Source organism: Cervus canadensis, chromosome 1, assembly GCF_019320065.1.
Source record: "Cervus canadensis isolate Bull #8, Minnesota chromosome 1, ASM1932006v1, whole genome shotgun sequence".
Classification (NCBI taxonomy): domain Eukaryota; kingdom Metazoa; phylum Chordata; class Mammalia; order Artiodactyla; family Cervidae; genus Cervus; species Cervus canadensis.
This window is the reverse complement of record NC_057386.1, coordinates 38999357-39026421: the sequence shown is the minus strand read 5'-3', so window position 1 is coordinate 39026421 and position 27065 is coordinate 38999357. Positions and strand designations below refer to the sequence as shown.

General features: G+C 41.9%; 1 protein-coding gene across 1 annotated transcript in view; it reads right to left on the bottom strand.

The window, feature by feature from the left end:
* Positions 1-6208: 6208 nt before the first annotated feature.
* BLMH (bleomycin hydrolase) overlaps positions 6209-27065 on the bottom strand; it is a 40906-nt gene continuing 20049 nt past the window's right edge. Inside the window, exons 10-12 of the mRNA XM_043478875.1 lie at positions 25992-26109; positions 23321-23390; positions 6209-7193 (exon numbers count right to left, since the gene is read on the bottom strand). Of these exons, the coding sequence (XP_043334810.1) occupies positions 7042-7193; positions 23321-23390; positions 25992-26109 (340 nt within the window). The 3' untranslated portion in view covers positions 6209-7041. The remainder of the gene's footprint in view (positions 7194-23320; positions 23391-25991; positions 26110-27065) is intronic.

The following is a 27065-nucleotide window of genomic DNA, read 5'->3' as shown; positions in this document are numbered from 1 at the left end:
TCAGTTTTTCTTTTCCTTCTCCAACTTCGAGACCTTTCCTAACTATGATGATATTTACTGGAAAACTTCACTCATAGCAAGTCATGTATATACATCTTATTTTGCCAACTACACAATAAACTTCAGGAGGGCAGGGAATTGCTTTAACCCCCAGGGGGCCTTGCTCGATGACGGACACACTGGAGAAGCTCTGTGAGAACTAATTATTACCAGTAGCCCCCATCTATTGAGCATCTGTCTCCCATGTACATTATCTGCCTTTTTTGTTCTTTTCCTACCACATGGGTAATATGCATTTTTCAACCCTTTGGCCGTGTTTTGTGTTCTTAAAAATAGATTTTTAGTTTTTCTCCTTTTTGAGCTGTGACCTTTCCTATTTAATACAATTCAAAAAGCTTTTCAATCAAGATGGTATGGAGACAGAGACTCAGAGAGGGTCGGTGACTGGTCCCTGCCCTACTTGGCTCCAAGCGGCTCAGCCAACCCTCCTGCCTGAGTCCAAAGGCGCTGGGATTCTCCCTCTCCTGGGCTGACATTTTCTTTTACAAATAATTTTATTTATTTTGGTTGTGTGGGGTCTTGGCTGCTGCGCGCGGGCTTTTCTCTAGTTGTGGCGAGTGGGGGTAACTCTCTAGTTGAGATGCACAGGCTTCTCATTGCAATGGCTTCTTTTCTTGAAGAGTACAGGCTCTAGGGTGCATGGGCTTCAGTAGTCGAGGCTCCCTGGCTGTGGAGCACAGGCTCAGTAGGTGTGGGCATGGGCTTAGTTGCTTCAAGGCACGTGGGATCTTCCTGGACCAGGGATTGAACCCATGTCTCTTGCAATGGCAGGTGGATTCTTTATCATTGAGCCACCAGGGAATCCCTGCTGGGCTGATTTGAAGCCAGAAAGGTGCAGGCCGTGAGAAAAGTGAAGAAAACCTTTGAGGGTTTCCACCTCCCTCTTTTACTCCCCTAAGGCCAGTTACCCTGAAATCTAGACCTTCCTCTTAAGCACTGACGTACGAAGATCCACAGGGGCTTTGTTCTCATTCTACTCATCCCTCCTGAGAAAGTTAGTGCGAAGCCCGCTTCAGATCTACATATAAACTTTTAATTGAATACAGCTGTCAGAATATAGGGCATTTTTCCATCAGTCAGTCAATCATATTTACCTTGAGTCAGGCTTGTGAATACAGTGGCGAGTAAGACAAAGCCACTGCCCTTGGGGAACTGACAGGAAGTATCGACACATAAACACAGAAACAAACAAGAATTTCAGAAAGTGACAGAAGTGAAGGAAATCGATCCCATTTATTGTATAGAGGCAAGGGTAGAGGTGGTGGAGGCAGTGAGGAGGGGGCAGTTGGCTACTCAGGTGAGGTGACGGCCTTGATGTTTGAGCCATGACCTGAATCATGAGAAGCCAGCCGTTAGGCTGAGGGAACGGTTTTAGGATGAAGGAACAGCTAGGAGGCGGGAATGCGCTTGGTGTGTTTGAAGGACAAAGTGGGAGTGGGGTGTGACTGTCTGATGCAGGGTGAACAAGAAGGGAAGGGAGGAAGTTGGGTCTGGAGAGGTGGGCAGGGGCCTCAAGGGAGGAGGCTGTGTGCTCCTGTCACTGAATGTGTCCATGTAGAACTTCAAGGATTCCTTATCCATCTTGGAGAAGTCTAGACAAGATGACCTCTAAGGGCCTTCTTGGGTGAGAGGCAAGTGGGCTGCAATTTAAGTCAAGCACACTCTGATACTTTGCACCATGTACCCGCCCTGTCTCAGCCACTCCATTCTTCTGCAAAGCAGGTAATTTAAAAAAAATAAAACAAAACATTGTCTTAGGATAGGCTGAGAGATGGTTCCAGAGCCCACTCCATCCACTTTAAGAGGAGCTACTAGATAGTTTTTCTAAAGGAATAAGCAAGAGAGAGAGAGAAAGCAGGTGGTATTCAAACTGTACCAAGGAAGACAAACGTGCAGAAGCGCTTCCTATCTTCACACAGTCCTGTTTGCAATCACCTGTGGCTGCTATGAATAGGACATTCCCCCTCTCTCTTCCTTTCCCTTTGTGATCATGTGTAAAGGGTTTGAATTTTGAAAAGGAAGAAAAAACAACTCTGGCCAATTGATTCCTAGTTTTCAATCAAATTGTGTCACAGACCCCAAGGAAGTAGGGTCATCTTCATGAGAAGCATCAACGGTTCTGAACATGCGGTCTCAACTATGGGGATGCCCATCTGATATTACTTACAAGGAAAAAAAATCTAGCTTAATCAGTGACTGTGGCCAGTCAGCAACAAGTTTCACCCAGGCCACATGATCAGAGAAGTGGGAATGAAAGTGCAAGTGCCCTGGCACTGCCAACAGCAAATGAGAATTCAGTGGCTCTTTGACAACAAGCCAGAGCACGCTGATGGATCCACAACCACATCCTGGAGGAATGATGTCTCATTATCAGGTCCTGGCTTCTTGGATGTGTAGGGTCAGCATGACTCTACATGTCTCAAGAGGGTTCCTGGAGCTGGCAAAGACCTTTCAGAGGTGAGTGTATCATTGAAAGAGTGACAGGAAGACAATTCACACTTTCTCATTTCCCAGTTCACCAGTCACCCAAATGTTAGCAAGTTCTTCCAGTTCAGATGTCTGGCTAAAACTCTGGCCCATTTCCTTTCATCTTCAGTAGAGAAGACATACCGGCCATCCTTTTGTTTCTCTCCACAGGATCCTAATTTTATTTGGAAAATAACTTCTATTCAATATTTGGTTATGGAGATTATCTTTTATATATTTGGATTTGGTTAGTAATATTTGGTTAGGAATTTTGCATCTCTTTATGGAGGAGATTTGCATGTACTTTTTTCCTTTACTATTTTTTGTTAGGGTTATGGCAGCCTCATAAAATAATCCTTTATGCCACAGAATAGCTCTTTATGTCTTTTTTCTTAATCTAATCAAAATTCTCCAGAGAACACTTGCAATCTCTGAGCACTAGGGTTCTAGGAGCCAGTATGATGGAGGATATTCAAAATGCAAATGCCCACATAGGGTACTTTCATCTTCAACTCAGTTTCTGACCCCAGGCCATAAGGTAGTTTTCTCTATGGAGAATAAATCTTGACTTGGTGCCTGCTGAGAAAGGGAGGGGCAAGCACCTAGCTACCCAAGGTAGGGAGGGAATCTAGCATTCATTAACCCAGAGAACCCTCTGATGCTAGCATGTCTGAGCTTTGGGGGTGGGGGGTGGGGGGAGAGGGTTATACAGTGTAAACTGGTTTGCTTATCACTAGCTGTCTCCACTGCTGAATCAGGGTTCAACTTTTTCAGTTCTGCTAAATCTTTCAATGTCTCACTCTGCTTTTCTTTCAGTTTGTTTCTTCTCTCCCTTCTTTCCAGAATTTGGGGATATATGTCTTCCAAACAGGTCCCTTCACTGTCACTTCTGACAACATTAAGGGTATCTTATATTTTTCTAACTACAGTATAATGGTAGCCTCCTCTCAACTTCTTTTGTGTGTGTCTGTACTTTTGGGGGGGCATCAGTCTTACCCAATATGTTAATTGGTTTTTTTGTTTTTTAAAGAACCACTTGTAATATAAATGCGAAAGAGACAGTCTGTTTAGTGAGTGGTGCTGGGAAAGTTGGACAGCTGCATGTAAATCAATGAATTCAGAATACACCCTCACATCATGCACAGAAACTCAAAATGGCTTAAAGACTTAAACATAAGACACGACACCATAAAACTAGAAGACAGCATAAGCAACACATTCTCTTACATAAATCATATCAATGTTTTCTTAAGTCAGTCTCCCAAGGCAATAGTAATGAAACCAAAAATAAACAAATGGAACCTAATCAAACTTACAAGCTTTTGCATAGCAAAGGAAACCATAAATGAAAAAAAAAGACAACCTAAAGAATGGGAGAAAATATTTGCAAATTGATGCAACTGCAAAGAACTTAATCTCCAAAATATACAAACAGCTCATACAACTCAACAACAACAAACAACCCAACTGAAAAATGGGCAGATGACCTATATAGACATTTCTCCAAAGAAGATATACAGATAGCCGATAGGCACATGAAAAGATTCTCAACATCACTAATTACTAGAGAAATGCAAATCAAAACTACAATGAGCTATCACTTCACACCAGTCAGACTGGCCATCATTAAAGTCTACAAGTAACAAATGCTGTAGAGGGTGTGGAGAAGAGGAAACCCCTCCCTCTTACACTGTTGGTGGGAATGTAAACTGGTGCAGCCACTATGGAAAACAGTATGGAGGCTCCTCAAAAACACTAAAAAGAGTTGCCATATGATCCAGCAATCCCACTCCTGGGCACATAACCAGACAAAACAATAATTCAGAAAGATACACATGTCCCTATGTTCACAGCTATTCATAATAGCCAAGACATGGATACAACCCAAGTGTCCACTGACAGATGAATGGATAAAGAAGATGTGGTACGTATACACGATAGAATACTCAGTTCAACTCAGTTGCTTAGGTGTGTCCGACTTTCTGCAACCCCATGGACTGCAGCATGCCAGGCTTCCCTGTCCATTGCCAACTCCGATAGAATACAACAGTAAAATACTACTCAGCCATAAAAATGAATGAAACAGTGCCATTTGCAGCAACATGGATGCAATGAGAGATCATCATAAGAAGTGAAGTCAGAAAGACAAAAATACTGCATGATATCATTTATATGTGGAATGTGGCACAAATGAACCTACGTACAAAACAGAAACAGACTCACAGACATAAGAGAACAGACTTGTGGTTGCCAAGGGGAAGAGGAGAAAGGAGAGGGATGGACTGAGAGTTTTGGGTTAGTTGATGCAAACTATTACATTTAGAATGGATAAACAACAACAGAGGAAAATAAAAATAAAGTCCATCAGTTTAAAAAAAATTCCATTTGACAATTTGCTTTTTCCTGAAACATTTAAGCCTTTTATGGACATTGAAATTATTGACTCTTTTAGGTTATCTTATTTTGGACACAGTACTTGCCCTGTGTTTTCTTTCTCTCCACTATCTTGTTTATATGTGTGTGTATATATATATATATATATATATATAATATTCTTGATGGGAAAGTACATCCTGTTTTATTTTAGTAGTTAACCTGGAAACTTCTAGCACATACAATAAACATAGCAAAGCCTAAAGTTAATCAATATACTTATCTTCTTCCTGAATGACATTAAGGACTTTAGAGTATGTATGCTTATTCTAATCACCTCCCTCGTTACCTATTTTTCTGTATTTTGGTTTTACCTTTTTTGGAACTGTATACGACTACCCATAGTCACTTCCTGTTTAGATGGTGCACATGTTTATCACTTTCTTCAATTCTATATTCCTTTGTTGAATTTCAATATTAACAGATCACTGTTGTTCTGCTTGGGTAACAAATTTTGACTGAAATTGTCTTTTATTTCACCTCTGTTCTTTAAAGACAGTTTTCCTCAGTATAGAATTCTAGGTTCATGGTTAATTTCTAATTGTCCTTTGAAGGCACTTTTCATTGTCTTTTGACATATATAGTTGCTGATGAGAAGTCAGCAGTCAATCTCATTGTCTTTTCTTTGGAGGCAACCTGTTGTTTCTTCCTGGATGTCTTTAAGATTTGTTCTGAGGTTTCACCATGATGTGTCTGGAAATGGATTTATCCTGCTTGGAACATGATTACTAGAATATTGTAAACACTGATTAACACTTGAGCCTGTAACTAATGTTATCTTGGGAAGTGCTGTGACAAACAATATTCCATGCTAAACTGAGAAGATTCTTTCAGAGCCTGAATGGTAGGGGACTCAGGCACCGACAGAAATGTTGATTAGGATGCTGTATTTCTTTGCTTTCAGTGAGAGAGGCCAATCTTAGTAAAATACATACTCTTCAGCCCACTCTAAGGCTGGACCCAGCCGAGCCTTACTTCCCACTCTTGCAGTGATCCTGTTGCTTGGAGAAATGATGGTTAAGCAGCAGAGGCACCAGCTCTCCTAAACATGGTGCCTAAAAGCCCTCTGCAGAAGCCAGTGAGGATCCGCACAGGCTGGGAAGAATCACACATCCCACAGAGAAGCCAAGGCAGAGAAGCTCTAAACCATCTTGCTGTTTCTTAATGTTCAAGAACACGAGCCTCCTGGCTACTTTCCTTTAGAGCCAAATAAACACACACTTCTCAGGTCAAATAAGCCAACATACTCTCATTTAGCAAAGTGTTTTATTCAAAAGCTTCTCAGCACCATCTAGTTGTCAGAAAGAATGGATGATACCCCCTTTTTGTGCCCACCCAACTCCCAATTCCAGAGGCAGAAGTTGAACCATTTGGCGAGAGCTCCCTCTAATGATTATAATTCAGATCATGATAAGGTTTTGGTTGTTCTTTCACCCACTCTCTCTAACCCTCTACTTAACCACAACTCAAGTAGAGCCGTGTTCTCCACATTTCAGAACAACTGGAAGGAATCATGTCAGTTTTGATCAACCTCCCATTCCTGGGCTATTCGAGGCACATAGAATTCAGTTCAGTTCAGAATTACCTTGACAAAAACTGAATTCAGTGACTGCCACCTAGGAGGGACAGTGATACTGTCAGGCAGCATGCAGTTTTGAGAGCTCAAATATTAGGGCACCCTCCCCCCACTCTACTCTAGGAACAAGGAGCACTAGGTCTGCTTTCTCTCCACACACCTCACTTGCTCATCCTCTCCTGCCTTATTAACACAGACACAGAACCAAACCAGTGTGACAGAGTTAAGACAAACAATTACATCTGATTAAAATGCTAAGAGATCCTGAGCTGTTGGAGATGAGGAGAGTAGATAGTGTGACCTGATCTTTCCCTTTTTTTCTTTAAGAATATTTTGTTTCAGCATAAAGCACACTTTCCCAACGAAGTTCCTGGAGTAGAAATCCAAGAGTCTGACTGTGTCCTGTGGGAACACACAGTCACCTATGTCACTTTGGCTTCAGTCCCTGGATCTGTCCTTTGCAGCTACTTCAGGTCCCACAGGAAGAGGAAAAGCTGGAGGCAACATCACTTGGCCAAAGCACCCATGGGGTCCCAGGCTGGCAGGACAATGGGTTCCTGCTCTAGTACAGCTAGCACCTCTTCAGGGACATGCTTCTTGTCCACCACCACTTCGTAGACGTACTCAGAGAACCACTCATCTGTCATGCACAGGTAACCTGGAGAAGAGAACAGGAGCCTCATGAGTCCAGAAAGCAAGGGGCAAAGAACAAAAACCTTACTGGCACTATGAGAAAATCTTTCACAAAGCTAGCATTCGTACATGTTTTTCAGCTTTCCCATCTGTAATTTCATTTAACCTGATTATTTTTAAAGTTTTTATTTATCTATTTTTGGCTGCACTGGGTCTTTGTTGTTGCACACAGGCTTTCTCTAGTTGCAGTGAGCACGGCTACTGTTTGTTGTGGTGTGCAGGCTTCTCGTTGAGATGGCCTCTCTTGTTCTGGAGCATGGGCTTTAGGTGCATGGGCTTCAGCAATTGTGGTCCTTGGGCTCTAGAGCTCAGGCTCAGTAGTTGTGGCTCATAGGCCCAGCTGCTCTGTAGCATGTGGGATCTTCTTGGATCAGGGATTGAACTCCTGTCCCCTGCACTGGCAGGCAGATTCCTAACCAATGGACCACCAGAGAAGCCCCCTGATGAAGTCTTATGAGCAATCTACAAAGCAGACAGGACAGCAGGGTTATGTTTTTACCAGTTAGAAAAACTGGGGCTCAGAGTAATTAAGTGATGAGCCCAGGTCACGTGGGTGAAGTTCAGAGCTGGGCCTTGGACCGAAGATCCTGTGCTATTCCACTGCTCAGGCTGCCTCACAGAGGGTGAGTCAATGACCCTGAAGGTAGGTGGAAATGTTTCTTGTTCATATGTAGGGGGTTAACCTCTAGGGCCAGAAAGGCAAGCATACCCATCCCACCTTCTCAGCATCACTGGCTGTTTTCTCTCCTTCCTCCCTACCATAAATTTCTATCCAACAATCAGCTAAGCCATCAGGGGAATCCTGACAAGGTCTGGTCTTCATTCCCAGGGAGACGCTTATTTGCAGATGATACTGTGTGAGTCTCTGCTTTCTTAGGAGGAAATCTGTGGTGAAGAATAAACAGTCGCTTGACCTATATTCCTTGCTGAGGCCCTGGGATTTATGGATCGCTCCAGTGGTAGGAATGAACAGGGGTACAGCAGTACTAACACCCCAGACTGAGGCTTAGCTGAGAAAAAGTATGGTGTCATCAGGTATCTACCCTAGAACCTGCCCTTTCCCACCAGGGAGACTCTCACAGGCTCCACTAGTGGTGGGAGGCTCAGTTACTTTAATCATATCTGATTCTTTGTGACCCTATGGACTGTAGCCCACCAGGCTCCTCTATTCATGGGATTCTCTGGGCAAAAATACAGGAGTGGGTTGCCATTTCCTCCTCCAGAGGATCTTCCTGACCCAGAGATCAAACCTGTGTCTCTTATGCCTCCTAGCACTGGCAGGTGGGTTCTTTACGACCAGCACCACCTGGGAAGCCCCTAGACTCCACTAGGACAACATAATTTCCTCTTCAGGATCATACCACCACCAAACTGAAATGGGGAAATGCTTCACCTGAGGCATTGCTAATACAAAGAGTGAAATTAAGGCAAGAGATGAAAGTGTGTATTTAAAATAAGGATCGGCCATGGAGAGGGCAGAGGACAAAAGTATGTACCTACACAGGTTACTACCTACACGCCGAGCACTCATAGTAACTAGCGATCTTCATCACCACAGCTGGCACCTGCTATATACTAGACACTTGAGCCGTTTTTCTCTGCAAGTGTGCAAATCTAGGTCTGTGCTATATCACTTTCCACTACAGAGGACCAAGAGAGAGGGAGAAGAGGTAGGTATTTCTCCTAAGGTGGTCCTCTAGTATATTGGTTCTCAAACTTTTTGGCCCCAGGCTCACGACTGTGCACTTGAAACTACTGAGGACTCTAAACAGTTGTTGATGTGGGTTATACTTATTGATGTTTACAATATTAAAAATTAAAACAGAAAGCTATAAATATTGATTCGCTTAGGAAAAAATAATTATATCCTCCAATACAAAATAAATTTTAGTAAGGAAAGTGGCATTACTTTGTGATGCAGAAGACAGCTGAATTCTTATATCTGCTTCTGTGTGCAGTCTGCTGCAACTGTTCTTTTGGATGAAGCAGAAGCAGCAAATCTGGCCTCATGCAGATATGCTGTCAGAGGAAGGAAGACCTTGTAGATGTCCTAAAAGGGTCCCAGGGACCTGGCAGGGGTCCTCAGGGCCCACTCTGAGAACTGCTGCCCTAAAAGCAAGGCTGATTTAAATAATTAAAAGGCAACGTGATGGTAAGTCTACTTTTATAAACTAAATGGTATGACAGAGGACATTATTTAACTTGAAAACAGAACTGCTTCGGGGAACTCGTCTCTGCCGCACTCTGCCCCTCCCCGACAGGAGTCAAGGCAGCTCATCCTGACATGGCACCGCGTGTTTGCCCTCTCCAAAAAATGCCAGGAAAAGTGCGCAAGGGCTCATGCCAAGTCAGATCACGATGATCCCCTCATGATCCAGGGCTCCGTTCTCAATAGGAGACACCAGGAAGAACACATACAAACGTTCCCAAGTCCCTGGCCTCTCACATCACCCACGTCACTGCCACTGAGTTCAGGCAGCCAAGGCTTGGTAAATTGAAGGGCCAGCCGGTACCATTTCTTGCTGCATCCTAAGTAAATGCTTTCTGAGAAAAAGTTTCAGCATCTGCCTTGCCCAAGAGGAGTTTTCAGTGGTCAGGAGACCAGGCTACTAAGTGCCACACCATCTGAGACATTAGGCATCCTTCCTCTCACCCTAATGCTCACTGAATAAATCCTGAGAGGGGCTCGGGGCAGGCAGCGAGGCAGGTGAAGGATGGAGGCAGATTCATGTAATAAAGTTCTGTGTCCTTTAGACAATACTATCATCACACAATCAAATGAGTCTTCAAAAAATGCCCGAAGAAAATGGACAATAAGTACATCTACGCTATCTTGTTCCAAAAGCAGGAGATAAGATTAAGTCCTCACAAATTAAAACTCCTATCAATTGTAATCCACCCTTTCAGGGTCCCTGCCAAGAGGACCTGCCTTGATTAGTCTCTCTCTTCAGGATATGAGTTCTCTGGGGACCCACAAAGCCTCACAGTCTAGGTGGCTGCGGAGTAATTGCACCCTGGGTAGATAATGACCTTGTGGCTGCTCTAACTGTTGATACTGCATATCCCGGAGTTTGACTGAGAAGATTAGGATCAGTGTGTCTGAAACCCGAGTGAGTGCTGTGGAGAGGAGCAAGCAAGGTGCCCACTCGGCCGGATTACAGCAGCCATCTTGATCTGAGGAAAGCTGCAGTTTCTAGCCCTCTTGTACCTTGGCCATTAGAAACTGGCGTTCCCCAAAACCAAAGAAACAAACAATAAAGGAAAACAAAAATCTGCTCCAAGGATCCTGACGTTGCATTTAGGGAAACAAATAGATAAACAGATAAAGAAAGTCAGCTTTAGGGACTAAGGTGAAATTAAATTTTGTTTAAACATTAAATGTCTTGCTTACACGCAAGAAAATAAAATAAAGAAAGGAAGAGGAAGAAATAAAATAAGTGAACAGTCCCTCAAAGACACTGGCAATGTTTCTATATCTGTTAAGAGAAAGAGCAGTATGGGTCTGTAAAGGGAGAAACAGCATCTGTAGACATAGCTCTAGATGGGTTAGGCCTAATGCACTCAGAAACAGAAGGGATTCCAGTGGGTGCGTTTAAGAAAAACTTTACCCTAAAAAATCAGTTTTCTGAAATCCTACCAAAGATCTAAGTTTTAAACCTTTCAGACATAAATTAAGGTGATAAATATATTATTATTTATAAATGAGAAATGTTTTGCTTTGTTCTGTGAAATATTTCACCTCACTAACAAACTACTTGTGGTTCAATTTTTGTTGTTGTTGCTATTTTTAAAAAAGGTATGACAAAATCAAGTTATCTGTTCTGCTGTGATGAATCTGTCTGGCTGCCTGAACCTAAGGAAGCCAGATGACTGAGGCCTCATTAAGTCACTGCCAATCTTTCACTTGATGCTGATAACTCAAGGCTGAAGAAAGGCTCCCAGAAAGGGAAGGAAAGCCTCACTGACACTTGTCTCATATTTCAAACTTCCTAATAAATAGTGAGAAATCACTCCACAAAATATTAATCAGTCATTTAAAATGAAGTTACAAAGACTATGCAGTAACATGGAAAAAATGTTTAAGTAATAAAAGTATATAAAAATAGTGTATCCTTTATAACTATGTTAAAACTCCAAATACACAGGGGGAGAAAACATGAAAAACAATGATAATTTTATATCATTGGATAGGTGATTTCCCCCTCAAAATTCTGAAATATTATATTGCTTTTTGACTCCTTAAAGATTATCCAATTAATGCTCCTTATGAAAAAATCTTGGAAGGACAGAGGGAGGACGATGATAAAATGAAGGAAGAGGAGCAGAAGGAAGAGGTGGATGAAAAGATGACAAATATACATTTTAAAACTGCCTACGATCCCACCATCCTGGGTTAGACCCTGTGCATGTGTGCTAAGTCACTTCAGTTGTGTCTGACTCTGTGTGACCCCACGGACTATAGCTCGTCCACCAGGCTCCTCTACCCATAGGATTCTCCAGGCAAGAATACTGGAGTGGGTTGCCATGCCCTTGTCCAGGGGATCTTCCCAACCCAGGGATCAAACGCGCGTCTCTTATATCTCCTGCATTGGTCTTTACAAAGGCAGGTTCTTTACCACTAGCACCACCTGGGAAGCTCAGGTTGGGCCCTAGTTAGGTTTTATGTCCTGGGGAAGGAAATGGCAATCCACTCCAGTACTCTTGCCTGGAAAATCCCATATACATCCTCTGATAAAAATTTATATGTGTAGATGCTATACGTTTAATAAAAACGAGAGCATAATGTTCTTATACCACAGAGTATCACATATGCTGTTTTTCAATATTGCTCTTTTCATATTAATAAAAAAACTATCTACACCATAATTTTTAAGTGCTGAATTTATGAGTAAAACCAAAATGTATTTAATTCCCTATTGCTGGAATCTGAATTATCTTTTCATGCTTAGAAACAACACTGCTATAAACAATTTTGTAATTAAACCTCTGTGTACATCCTTAATCATCTATTTAATTTCTTTATGTCCTTATCAATAGTGGGTATATATAATTACAACTTTCTTTTTAGGTCCAATCTGAACTTTTGTCTGTGCGTGCTTGCCATTCAGTTTTCTTCTGTAAAGAGTCTGTTTGGGACCTCTTCCTAATTTTAACTGGTATGTTTGCCATTTTCACAGTGATCAGTAATAGGGCTCTATATATTAATATAATGACTGCAAACATTTTTCCTATTATGCATTTTGCCTTCTAAAATTTAGTTGATGACGTTTTCTAGTGTACTAAATTTTTTTTTGTTTTTTATGAAGTCAAATTTATCAATCTTTTCCTTTATGGCTTCTGAGTTTTTTTTGTTATGTTTATAAACATTTTTGTTTGATGTTTCCACATCAGTAGTTTCATTATCTTGCATTGCCTGGATGTACCATAGTTTAACCAGTTTGGTCACCAGTATTTTGGCCACCTAATGCGAAGAACTGACTCCTTACAAAAGACCCCAAGGCTGGGAAAGACTGAAGGCAGGAGGAGAAGGGGACAACAGAGGATGAGATGGTTGGATGGCATCACTGACTGGATGGACATGAGTTTGAGCAATCTCCAGGAGTTGGTGATTAGACAGAGAAGCCTGGCATGCTGCAGTCCATGAGGTCACAAAGAGTCGGACATAACTGAGCGACTAGACTGAACTGATAAACATTTCCCTGCTATTGAAAAAAAAATTGAAAGCAACGTAGGGTAAGTGGTAAGAAAACATAAGAAACACAGTCTCAATGAAAACCACTCATTAAGGCCTTGACACAGCTATGAACATACACAATTTCAAAGGTAATTAAGTAGTAACAATCTGTCAACCACTTCTGTTAGTTACACTGTGTGAAGCATGCCTTACATTTGTATGGAGTATGCTACAAATATACAAAATGACACAACCCCTATGGAATGGGAAAATTCGAGTGTTTTGCCCTCTTTACTAAACAATGCCATTTCTGGAATTTCATCCTATAGACACACAGTAACTGCATGCACACAATATGCATGTAATTATGTACAACAATAGCTAATACTTATTCAACTTGGGCTTCCCTGGTGGCTTAGTGGTATAGAACATCTCTGCCAAAGCAGGAGTTGTGGGTTCAATCCCTGCGTCAGGGAGATCCCCTGGAGAAGAAAATGGCAACCTACTCTAGTGTTCTTACCTGGGAAATCTCATGGATAGAGGAGCCTGGTGAGCTACAGTCCATGGGGTCCTAAAGTCTGATATGACAGCGACTAAATAACAACAACATTCAGCTCTTTCTATTGTCAGGCACTGTTCTAAGCACTGTATGATAAACTCTGTGAAATACTGTCTGTAATAGCAAAAGCCTGGAAGCAACCCAAGCTCCATCAAGTAAGGGAACTGGTTAAGTAAACTATGGTACATCCAGACAATGCAAGATCATAAAACTGTACTGATGTGGAAACATACTGACAGGCCTCCGAGACACGCTGCTAAGTGAAGTGAGGAGGTGCAGAGCGGGGAGATAAGATATGCTACCTTCGGTACACTAAAACACACTGGAAAGTCGTAACAGAAATGAAAAGAATGGGAACCTCAAAGACGCGGGAGGTGAAGGGAATACAGAGTGACAGAGATGGAAACAAGAGTCCTCTTTATATATTTCTTTGTATTTTTATTTTGGAACAGTATAATTTTATTATTTAGTAAAAGAATTATACCTTAGTAAGCAAAATGAAACAAAAACACACACATAGCTCTGTAGGGAACTTACACTTCAAAGTGCAATTTTATACCCACTATCTATCCTTGTTTCCATTCTAATCTTCACAGCGACACTATGAGGTAGGCAGGGTTGGTATGAGTTGTTTAAAGTCACAGCCGTTAAGTAAAGCCCATACTCAAATCCAGGCCTTAACTTCAAATTCAGTCTTTTCCATGGGGCTCAGCTTCCTCCAAAAGAGTACTTAGTGGCAAACAGAGTGGTATCTGGCCAACAGACAGCACGTAATCTAGTTTCTAATCCAGACACTGTCCGGAACCAATTCCATCTGCCCACATACCCCACACTGATGGTCATGCGCCCAGGTTTTGCAGGGTTTGTTTATGAGGTATTTTGTCCCTTTAAATCAGAGAGATGTCATGTGTTCTAAGTGCATTTGTTTAGAAGGCTGGAGAACAGGATGGGCTGGACATTTTGGAAAGAAAACAAACCTACCGCTTATGAGACAGATATCTGGACAGGGATCTGAGGAGAGGCCTCTTTTTCCTCCAGGCCAGATACCAAAGTCTGGCTCTGTGGTGAGCATACCTTCAGGATCCTGAACCTTTTGCTGAGAATGGAAGGGCTGCTCTTACAGCTGTGTATTACCTGTGGCCTCGTTCAGAAACAAAGGCTACGGAAGATTCCATCTCCCTGGTAAGAAGGCAGAGTGGAAAATGTGGTTGGGAAAGAGGGTTGTTTTGGTTTGTGGGTTGCCTTTTTTTAAAAACCATCAAACCACAACAAAGTTCAGTCTGCAGAAGTGCACACTTCCCGAGGAAGTGCCGGCTGCTAAGGAGCCCAGAAGCCTGTCCACCTCTGGGCTGAGGAGAGAAGGCAATGCACCAGCCAGTCGGACTGTTTTGTTTCCCTGGACTGTGAGCACTATCCAGGCTAGTCTGAGACCACACAAAATCCTGCCAGCATCTCCGATGTTGGACAGGAGGAGAAAACACAAATTCAGGTGTCATTCAAGGGTCTGTTTTCTTGCCAAAACTTAATGACTTCTCTCTGACCCCAAACATTACTACTCCTATTTGTTTCAGGCAAAGCTGGCTTTTTGCTCTTTCCTCAAAAGCTCCATGGATGACAGGCCATGTTACTTCCTGGCCCCATGCCTTGGACCTGCCTGAAGCACGCTCCACAGGTCAAGAGCGACACTTCTCAGCCGCCTTCTCCTTGGCTGCTCCCCACGTCCTTTCCCAAAACACCCACAACCCAAGCATCTTCCCTAAAACTCTGCTCGCCTCTGAAGGATCACTAAGGAGCCTCCCCAGTTCCAATCACTCATCGTCTATCTTGTAGTTTATCCCCTATGTTATTGTGCATTTATTCTCAGATTTGTGTTTTACATATTTGTTCTTATAGTAAGTTACAAACAACACACGGAGCAAGATTTACAGCCTACTGGTCCCAGCTCAATACTCAGCCTGCCCACTGCCCATACCCAGCATGTGGAGGAAGCAAGTGCACGATGCTCCTGGTATGGCACGAACAGTTGGGTGTCTACCCTCCCTCCACCTAAAGTGTCCCAAACCTGCTCTAAAGCCCACCCCCAAGGCCTCCCCGCTGGACTCATTTCTGGCTGCCCCGCTGCAGCGCTATTTTCCACCAAGTGTTCCCTGACATCACCCAGTCCCGCGACTTCTCACCCAGTCCTGTGACTTCAGTAACCTCAGCTTCGATGTCTTTCTACTGTCTCCCCCAAGCGGGCTCTCCCCAGCTCCTCCTCTTTTGCGGTCATCTGCCTTCTTGGAGAACTCACCCCTCCTCTGGCTCTTCTTGGTCCACTTATCCTGTATCTGACAGTCTGAGGAGCACACCACGACTGCCACTTCCGTCACATCACAGCCCTCTTCAAATCCCCTTCCACGTCCCGGGTGGAGAAGCGTGAACTCCTCCGAGGGTCAGAGACGTTCGCACCGTGGTCTGTGCACGGCTCCTTGCATCCCCTCGATAAATGTGAGGCGACACTGCTGCTAATGGGTTTTCCTTGGCATGGCTTCTTCACCTCCGCTGCTTTCTCTCGTGAAAGACTAAGCCCACATGATAAGTCATTCACCCAGTAAACTGGAGATGTAGTCCAATGGTCACCGAGGGTCCTGAATTCTTAAGAGACCTGATGCTAGAACCGTGGGCAGGTTAGACAGCCCTCTCCCAGAGGGAGGAGATCTTACGTTCCTGCTCTTCTGCTCTCTTTTGTCTACAGAGAACATTAACAATGGTACCAATGATGCTAATGTTTTCGGGCATTTCTTATATGCCTGGCATAGTTCTCACAAACACCCTGTGAGGTAGGTACAATTACTATTCCCATTTTACAGATCAGAAGACTAAGGCTTATAAAGGTTAAACACCATGACCAAGGCTACACAGCCAATAGGCGGGACAGCCAGTATGTGTTCCCAGGCATCTGGTGCTGGGTTCCGTGTCTGACCTCTATCCTTCTCAAAGCAATGCAAACATACCTTGGAGACCACCGGGGAAAATGACAAATCCTCTCTACAGGACAAAGGAAATACACAGGGATCTACATTAAATGTGAAAGGATTTCTCCGTGAAACCGATTTCGGCCTGTAGGCTAGGAGGAGCCTTCTCTCACAAATGGTAGGCAGGTGGTGCTAGTGGTAAAGAACCTGCCTGCCAATGCAGGAGATATAAAGGGTGTGGGTTTGATCCCTGGGTTGAGAAGATGCCCTGGAGGAGGGCATGGCAATCTACTCCAGTATTCTTGCCTGGAGAATCCCATGACAGAGGAGCCTGCCAGGCTCACGGTCCAGAGGGTTGCAAAGAGTCAGAGACGACTGAAGCAACTTGGCACGCCCCGTCCTAGTCACATCCTTGGATAAGGAAGCAACTGGCCCCGAGAGCACGAGCTTCCACTCTCATTCACTGTTTTTCAGCTTCTGTCAACCAGGCTCAGTGGTTAATGAGGACGGATGATGAGGAGTCCCTCTGAGAGAACTCAGATACCCGAATTTGATGGTGTCAGAGAGAGACCTGAAAGCCTGGAGAGACGTGAAACCCCGAGGTGACAAAACATATTTGTATGTTGCTCTTTTACAGGAAATCAGAAGCCTCTGCTTTTGGCTCATATAATTTTCTTATTTTGGCAAGTTCAGTTCAATAATGTCTATAATTTACATTTGTGATAGAAATCCAAACCAAAACTCAAACTGACCTGCAAATAACTGGTTATCTTTCGTAGGTAATATACATTCTTAGGGAAGCTGCCTGTGTCAAATTAAGAAATCTCAATCCCAATTCTATCTCCAACACTGGGCAACCTGGGTAAGTCACAACCTCTCAACAGGTTTTCACTTATTCCCATAAAACATGTGTACAATTATGCATGTTCATACCCTAAGTTACTCTAACTGATGCTATGAGCGGCAGGGTGGGGGTGGGGGTGGGGGGGACAGGACAAATGCATTAGCAAATGTTGAATTCTTATGAAGCAAGCAAGATGCTATGAACTATATGTCCTGAGTACCTCTGATAGAAATATAGACTATTCACTGAACTCTTTAGAGTTATGTAACAGTGTACAGTTAGATGGCTACATATAAACTACAGGACATCATAAGGAAAACGCTCGTTATCCAAGTTACCAGTAGAGAAATGTGGAACCACAAGGAGACAAATCACTGTCCAAGATCTGTAATCAAGAAAGAAGCAGCTGTCTCTCTTGGTTCTACCATATAACATTATGTAAGGGATATGATGAAATTTGTGCCTAGCTTTGAACATTCTGTTCCCAAAATCACATGGTGAGGCAATTAAAGGCCATGCTTTTGGTTTTTACAAAGCAGTAGAAGTCAGATGTAATGTGAATCAGTCTCGTTAAATTTCTTTCCAGATTAATCTCTAACATGCCAAAGCCTCATGAGGAAGTCTGGAAATTATACTAAAATGAAATCAAGAACAGGCTTACATGTAAGATGAAGAATGTGAGTTAAAAACAACTTCAAAGTTGAAGCTGAAAGGCAAAAAAGCAATTTGAAAAATGAAAAACTAATCTTGGTTCAAAATGAAAACTTAAGAGAAACAAAATTTTTAAAAGATAAAGATTTTCCTTCAGTGACCATTGAAGAGTTAGAAAATTATATTCCCCCTAACCTAAGAAGTTGTGCTATTTAGCATATTAAGAAACTAGACTAAACAAACATAAGAAGTATGTTATAATTCTACCTTCAGGGCTCTGATGTATCAGACTTTAGAACTGGAATACCATCTCATGACTAAGTGAACCAATCATAAAAAGAAGTTCCATAACAAGACTGGTTCATTAGGGCAACCGTCCAAGAATTCAATTTATTGACTATCAGTACTCTGTTATATGCATGGCAGAATGTTTATAACTACTGAAACTGGGTGATGAACACATGGGGAATTTCTGAATACTATTCTGCTTGTATAGGCTTGAAATTGCCCATGATAAAACATTAAGGGAAAAAAATCAAAGAACTAAGTTATAAAAAAAGGTTAAAGAAAAAATCAAAGAAACATGCTATAACCATGTTATTTCTATGAGCAGACCAGATACTACTGGAACAGAGAAGCTAAGAGGAAACACAGTTTAGTGATAAACAGTAGGTTCTAATGTCAGACTGTCCAAATTATAATTCTGGATCTACCATTTATTAGTGAGATGACCTGTAGGTCCCTCTGGCATAAAGATTATGCTCTTCTCAGATGAATTTCTGACTAAGAGCAAAAAGCACCAAAGGTTATTTCCCCTATTTTGAATTCTTAAACATTTTACAAACTACTTAACTCTAACAAGGCTGTCAGCTTTTCAAAATGAAAGACAATGTAACTGGTCCCAAGGTCTGCTCCCTCATTCAGCTACGGAACCATTTCTAATACGATCCATAAAGAAGGTACAAAATGCACAGTTAAGTATTTCAAGAAGGAGGGGAGAAAAGTCAGGTAGGTTGTATGCCATCTCAGATATGTATCTAGTTTTCAGTCCAGCTGACTAAGAACACTACTGTTCACCAATATGAAGTAACTCAATGGATTTAGTAAGATAAAAATTAACTTCTCCCTTTATGTCTCTTGTGGGCAGAGGTAATATTTATCCCCTTTGGGAAATGGTCAGTTTACTGGATTTCATCATTGATACTAGACTCAGGGCAGGAAGGGACATGGACATGACCAATGGGGAAGACCAAAGCCAGAGGTGTGTGGTGCTCAGTCACTTAGTTGTGTCCGACTCTGTGTGATCCCATGGACTGTAGCCTGCCGGGCTCCTCTGTCCATGGGGATTCTCTAGGCCAAGAACACTAGAGTGGGTTGCCATGCCCTCCTCCAGGGAATCTTCCCAACCCGGGTTTCGAACCCCAGGTCTCCTGCACTGCAGGCAAATTCTTTAACGTCTGAGCCACCAGGGAAACCCAAGAATGCTGAAGTAGGTAGCCTATCCCTTCTCCAAGGGGAACTTCCCGACCCGGGAATGGAACTGGGGTCTCCTCCATCGCAGGCAGATTCTTTATCAGCTGAGCTACCAGGGAAGCCCAACGCCAGAGCCGGGCAGGGGAAAAAGGCAGCCGGCCCAAGTACCTCTGCTGTGTTTGCCGCCGGCCTGTAGTATCACCAACACTGCTTTCTGAGAAACCATCAATCGTAACAAGCAGAAATCCCCTAGAGCACAGTAACAAACTGCCAACAATGCTATCTACAGAAACAAAATCCTAGCAACGGTGTTTAAGGTTGTCACGTCTCCTAAAAGAGCATAAAGTGGTTCTGCATCGGACATGGTGGCCAATGCCCACCAGGATGACGGACGGGAGGGCCCTGCTGAGGTAAACACACATCGCCAGCATAATAACATACTACGTACTCTCCCTAAGGTCAGGCCAAGTGTGCCAATTAAATTAGATCATGTTTTCTTTCCTTCCTTCCTGTTAAGTCAGAAAGAACATTACCAAGAAACATAGGAGAATAATTTATTTTTGGCTTTGAACGAACTATACACTACACCCACTCAGTTCAATTTCTTCTCTTTTGGCTCTCTACTGAAATGCTTTAGTCTGTATAATCTCAGGCATTTCACTTATTCAAGAACAACAAAAAAAGCTAGTTTAGTCCTAACTCGACAGCTGCAGGTTTCACAAGGAAGGATTACAGGCAGATCAGGGGGATCAAGACCCCAGCTCTCTCAACATAATAATGGAATAGGTAAGTGAACAGAAGCAAAACTTTTATTGAGTGGGGCATAGTACAGTTGAATGGAAAAAAAGAAATTAGCAAAGTAATCTAGAATCACCTTTAAGAGTAGGTATTTAGGTTCAAAGTAATAAAAACAGTAACTTGCTCTACACAAAACAGAATATTTGCCTGACTTTACAAGCATTTGTCCTCTCTTAAATGGGTATCACTACTATCTACAAACTCAGTGACTCTTAATAGATAGAAAAATATCTCAGAAACAAGCCAATGGTTCAGGCTGGTCTAAACAAACCATAACTTTAGTTCTTTTCCTAGACACTAATCTTTATGATAACAAACCATTTACAGGGACCAAATAAGACCAAAAATGAAACAGAAGCTACACAGTTTCATCTGAAACAACCTTATGTTTTAAAACATTGTTCAGTCAGCCAGTCATTTCTGACTCTTTGTGACCCTGTGGACTGCAGCAAGCCAGGCCTCCCTGTCCCTCACCATCTCCTGAAATTTGCCCAAGTTCATGTCCGTTCCATCAGTGATGCCATCCACCAGTCTCATCCTCTGATGCTCTCTTCTCCTTCTGCCCTCAATCCTTCCCAGCATCAGGGACTTTTCCAATGAGTTGGCTGTTATCAGATGACCAAAATACTGGAGCTTCAGCTTCATCAGTCCTTCCAACAAGTATTCATGGTTGATTTCCCTTAAGGTTGACTGGTTTGATCTCCTTGTTGTCCAAGGCACTTTCAGGAGTTTTCTCTTTTACCACAGTTCAAAGGCATCAATTCTTTGGCATTCTGCCTTTACAGTCCAGCTCTCACAACTGTACGTGACCACTGGGAAGGCCACAGCCTTCTCTGTATGGACCTCTGTCAGCAGAGGAATGCCTCTGCTTTTCAACACACTGTCTAGGTTTGTCACAGCTTTCCTGCCAAAAAGGAATTATCTTCTGATTTCATGGCTGCAGTCACAATCTGCAGTGATTTTAGAGCCCAAGAGGAGGAAATCTGTCACCACGTCCACCTTTGCCCCTTCTATTTGCTATGAAGTAATGAGGCCGGATGCCGTGATCTTAGTCTTCTTAATATTTAGTTTTAAGCTTACTCTTTCCCTCTCCTCCTTCACCCTCATCAAGAGGCTCTTGAGTTCCTTTTCACTTTCTGCCATTCAAGTGGTACCATCTGTATCTCTGAGGTTGTTGATGTTTCTCCTACCTACTGGATTCCAGCTTGGAACTCATCCAGCCTGGCACTGCCCATGTGTCCAGCACACGATTAAACAAACAAGGTGAGCGCACACAGCCCTGTCCTACTCCTTTCTCAATCCTGAACCAATCCATTATTCCATAGAGGGTTCACCAAACTCTTCCAATTCAGGCTTTTCCTTTGCAATCATTTCTTAACTATCATCAATTTACATATATAACGGATTCTGATTGCTTATTTTTAAATCTTTCTGCTAGCTTTCTTAAAGTTTATAACCCATCTCTACCCAATTTCAATGTTTTTGTGTCTTAAAATGAGCTCATCTTAGAAATCAACAATCAAAAGACACGCTGCACTTTAATTCACAGCAGTTTAGCAAGTGTCCCATAATCACAGAACAATGACAGAAACCACAGAAGGGGGCATGCAGCCACGTGATGATGAACAGAGTAACGGTGCTGATACTCGTTTACATATAAATACTGAGCTGCAGAGTTCCACAGCAGACCCCAGGGACAGTTAAGCCAAAATCCACCCATGATCATTTCACAGGGAGATGAAAAGACTTGGAATGACAGATGAAATGGCCTCTCGGTGTCAGCCATCACAACAGCCTGTGCTGCTCAATTGGGGCATACACAAGCCTTGTCAAGGCTCTTCTAAGACAGCAGTTTTCAAATACAAATGACTGAAGCTCCATGTGCTCACTTCCAAGCCTCTACATCCCTCCTTCTTCCACCTTTTTACCCCTGGAAATTCTAGAGCTCTAAAGGACTTAGCTGGAAAATCATTTAAACAGAGAGGGAAGTAACAGGTAGAGAGTTGTTGAGATCTCTAATTTCTTTTTCTCTTCTTTCCCTTTTTTAAAAAATTTCTAGCTGATTCCTGCTTGGGTGAGATGGCTGAAGTTTGATTCCAAGTGTCTGCGTTATCTCACTGGATTCCCTATCTACTTCCTCCCAGCCTTCTAGCTAGCTAGTCTAGTAGGTAAGCTGTGGTTAACATGTCCTTCCTAGCCAGAATCCACTGGCTAAGGTAAGGAATGTGGACTCTGGGAAGAAGGTGCTATAAGATGCACACAGCACCCAGGCAAACATGCTGACATGCATCATGTTCTAGGGCAGTTGCCACTTTTTGGTTTGAAACCCTAAAAATTAAAGCACAACACCACCTTAAAAGGCTTTTATCTACTATTATCTACCATGAAAACAGTCTTAAAAAATATGGTCTCAAAGATTTGTAAGAATACATTCTAAACAGTTAATGAATGGTGATCTCTGGGTGTCAGGATTATTAGAGGTTTTTTTTTCCCCCCGACTTTGGGCTTATCTGTAATTTTTATTTGCTACAACTCACGTATTATCTGTTTGTTTATTTTTTTAAAGCCCAATTACTAGAATTTACTTAAGACTTCTGCCTGGCTTTTGATAGTCAGAATAAAACAGTTCTAAATGGTAACCACAGCATTCTCTTCCTCTTTAGACTTCACAACTTCTAATGAGTCTCCAATAAATGCCTCAAGTTTCTTGCCAGGCCCATTCTCCTCCTTGGAAGGTTTCTGATCTAGAGTTAGTGCAGCCAACAAAAAGGCACCAAATGCTGAACAGCCAACAGTCCTGGCAAAGGGCACTCAAGTTTCCTACTGGCCAAGGGATTCCGGTACAGAGAGGTGTAGGAGGGTCACTGGTCTGGAACAAATGCCAGCACACACTGGTGTCAGAGCCAGCCAGGGCGTTCAGGCCCACCACACTGCTGGCAGGAATGCTGGGGGCAAACGAGATCCTCAGATTTTTCTCTAGAATAGTCCAGCTAATAATTTAGCTAACTGGATCAACTACTGAAAAAAAAAAAAAAAAGCCACACCAGGGCAGCTCTTTCTTCCCATATCTCGTAGGAGGCAGAGAGTAGAACAGAACCCAGTCACTTTGAGTCTGGTAGTATTACCAGCGTAAGCTTACCTTTGTGGCCATGGTCTTCACCCCATGAATTTTCCACTCTCCATTTCATGAAAGAGCCCTCCTGATCATCCTGCAAAAGAGTGGATGACAGCATAGAATCTGAAATGAGATCTGTCCTGATGAGGTGTCATATAATTTTAGCTCTTGTTCAGCCACTCAGAAGAAACAGCCTTCTCTACACAGCAATGCTATACATGACCAGGGCTGTGTATCTTCTACTATAACTAACAGAATGTTTTATTAGAGGTGGATTTTTAATCCCTTCAGGTGAAAATGCAATAAACTCAGCCAAACAATAAATACTACTATTCTCTCCTTTACATTTTATGGTATACAGAAAATAAGCACATTAAAATGACTCTTGGCTAAGAAAAACAAAATGTTAAAATTACAAAAAGCAGTGAACACCGTCTGAAGCCAGGGACTCTTGCTTTCAATTAGCATTCTTTAGGCAGAGGCATCTCACTGTATTTATTTTACCAATGAATCTCAGATCTAGTCAAGAGTTTAAAAAAGAAAACAAACACATTCCCATCATATGGCCTACTTTTCTTACTTAGGGGAACCAAGAAATGATACTCTCCCAAATGTGCTTTTTTACTGGTTTGGTTACACAAATATTGAATTTAATACAGTAGAGATAGAATGGCAAAGCAAAACACTATTCTCATAAAACAAAACCTAGGCAGTTCTGTTCATCTTCTATCTTCATCAATAAAATGATACTCATCATGATAATTTTCATTTACAGTCTTTATTACAGTGACACAGAGAGGGATAAGAAGGTTCCATTTGGGAAAAGACTGTTCTCTTTCATGTTTACCCAGAGCATTAGCTGATGTCAGAACAACTTAAATCTTTGTAGCCTGAGAAGAGAACTGGCTCCTGAATTATCTCCTAATGATTTCATCTGTCAACTCCCACTTGCATAAAACTGCACGAATCACATCTAAAAGGGATTCACTTTTACTCCTGACAGTTTTCTTGAATCTCAGGAATTTTCCGTCTCAGAAATAGCCAACAATCAAACCCAAAAGTTTCAAATACCCTTATCTGGACTACCCCTTAATCTCAGCCCCAGAGATTTTCAAAATCAGATCAATAAACTATACACTCTGGGTCAAGGTTATTCAATGTTTTGGTTTTCTACTCCCTGCACTGTAGTCCATCTTTACTTTCCTTTTAAAATAGCGCTGTTAGAATCTACATCACCTAAAGTCATTTATTAGAGTAAGTTTGAAAATGCTTCCTCTTGCCTTTGCCAATGAATTCCTGCATGACCTAGATCAAGCCACGTCATCTACAAATATAGAATAGTATCTGGAACTCCCTCTCAGGGATTCCAAGAAATCAGCAACAAGAAAGGATATCCCAGAATACTTAGAAGCATTTATCTCCGCATTATCATTCAAATGCAATGCAAACTAGTTTTATAGCGGTCAAAAGCGGAGAGAAGAGAAAAATCTCAACATAAAATTCCAGTTATGATAACATTAATTCTGCTTTATAATATTTACATGTAATGTAGCTCCATTTCCCAGAGGGAAAAAGAGCGTATTACTAAACCATACCAATTAAAGAATGGAACTTCCAGAGAAAAAGACATGGAATATATATGATTTTTATTTCTGAAAAGTAGTAATACTCTATAACAGAGATGGAAAATGATAAAAAGCCAAACTCTCTCGGAAATTATAAAGTTTTTGTTTTCCTTTTTAATAATCCTCTAAATAGTTTAAAAGTTTAACTTTAAGGAGCTTAGTTGTAAATCCACTGAATTTTATAGCAGCTCCAAACATAAAATAAAATACCAAGTTGTTCATATTTAAGTATTTTAATAGTATTTTATTCTAGTTTATTTACGATTGCATCTTATCTCAATATTTATAGCATTTTATGAAAAGCTCCTTCTAATATTTTGCTTCTATTGTCAAGATAGTTATTCTGTGACACTCTTTCCAGTAATTAGATAGGCTTGGAAAGAAGATTTTTGTTTGCAGTGGTAAAGAATTAAAGTATAGTTTGATGTCTTCTCTTCTTTATGATCCCTGAGCACAGGAGTAAAACTCTCTTCTACAGACTGGGAATGAGGAGGCTTATTTTTGAAAGATAATACTGCAGTTGTTGTTTCCAACACTGTATCCTAAAAACAGTGGTATTACTAGTCAGAATATTCCATAGGGAAATCCAAAATACTCTACATCCAATTTCCTGAATCTCTGAATAAACTCAGCACTGCGCATGGATTCCACCAATGACTGTTACTGACATTTTACTGCAGAAGAACCTGAATGACAAAGCTAAGGCTGAACGTAAATCATCAGGATATGAGCACTTTCAGGGCACTTTAACTCCTTATTAAACTCAAGTGGTCTTCTTCCAAGTTTCCTTGCTGACCTCTTTTCACACTGAGAATTTCCAAAGTTACAGAGAAGCAGTTACTTCCTTAGTCCCTGCTGACCCAAATTCTGTTCCTCATGGAAAGTTCCTATTTTTATTACTTCTGAGAGCATGCAGCCAACCCCCCAGAGAGGTGGGTACAATGTCTTGCTCGGAAGCTAACTTCTAACAGGAAGCACATACACTGTGAAGCTCTGCTGGATTCAATGGCCCGCAGGGGAATGGAGGTCCACCTGTGCAGACACTGGTGTCTGCACGCTGGGGGTCATACCTTTTCTGAGACAGCAGTGAAGGTCATGGCGTGGGTCATAAGTGACTCGCCAAAAGTCAGCCTCTCAGCTTTATTCATGTTCTTCATGGAGACACCGAACACCAACTCATGGTCATAGCTGTTAAAAAAAGAATAATAGCACAGAATACAAAAAGTACAATCACAGGGGATAATTGGCTTCTGGCTGTAAGAAGATCACAGAAGAAACTGAAGGGGCTCAGCAGCTCCAGACAAATCTGGGCTGCAGCTCTTCTGAGAACATTGTACGTGCAGAATCTAGTCTCTCAATGGGATTCCATTCTCTCTGTGTCACAAAAGCACTCAGAAAAATAAGAAGTTATTAAACATAAATTCCCCTCATCAAAAAATTGACGAAAGGCTGCACTGTCAATATGGAAAGAAAACAACAACAACAAAAAGTTTTTGAAGTATTTCTTTCAAAAATGGTCTCTTTTGAGCTGGTTGGGCTTCCCCGGTGGCTCAGATGGTAAAGAATCTGCCTGCAATGTGGGAGACCTGGATTTGATCCCTGGGTTGGGAAGATCCCCTGGAGAAGGGAATGGCTACCTACTCCAATATTGTGGCCTGGAGAACTCCATGGACTGTATAGTCCATGGGGTCACAAAGAGTTGGACATGACTGAGTGACTTTCACTTTGAGCTGGTAGAATTCAGTTTCTGAATTCATGTAGACCATGGCTAACTTTGAAATTTAAATAAATGTCAAAATATTAGAGAATATTTTCAAAGTTTAGAAAACCTCATGAATTCTTTTAGCAGATTTCCTTTCTCCTACTGTTAACTGTCAAGATATTTACTCAATTTCCTACAAGTAATAATTACTTAAAAGTAATACTAATGTGATAAATTTTAACAGTCAAGGATTTAGCATGATTTGGTTTACAAACGAAACTTCACTGTCATCAACAACCAGAAGGAATGCTTTAAAGTGTGTATGCAAATTAGTCCTAGTTGTCATAAAGACAAAATACATAAGGTATCAAAATAACAGAAGTAGTAAGAAGACTCAAACATCAAACAAGAGACCTAGAAAACCATTTGTTACATCCCAAAT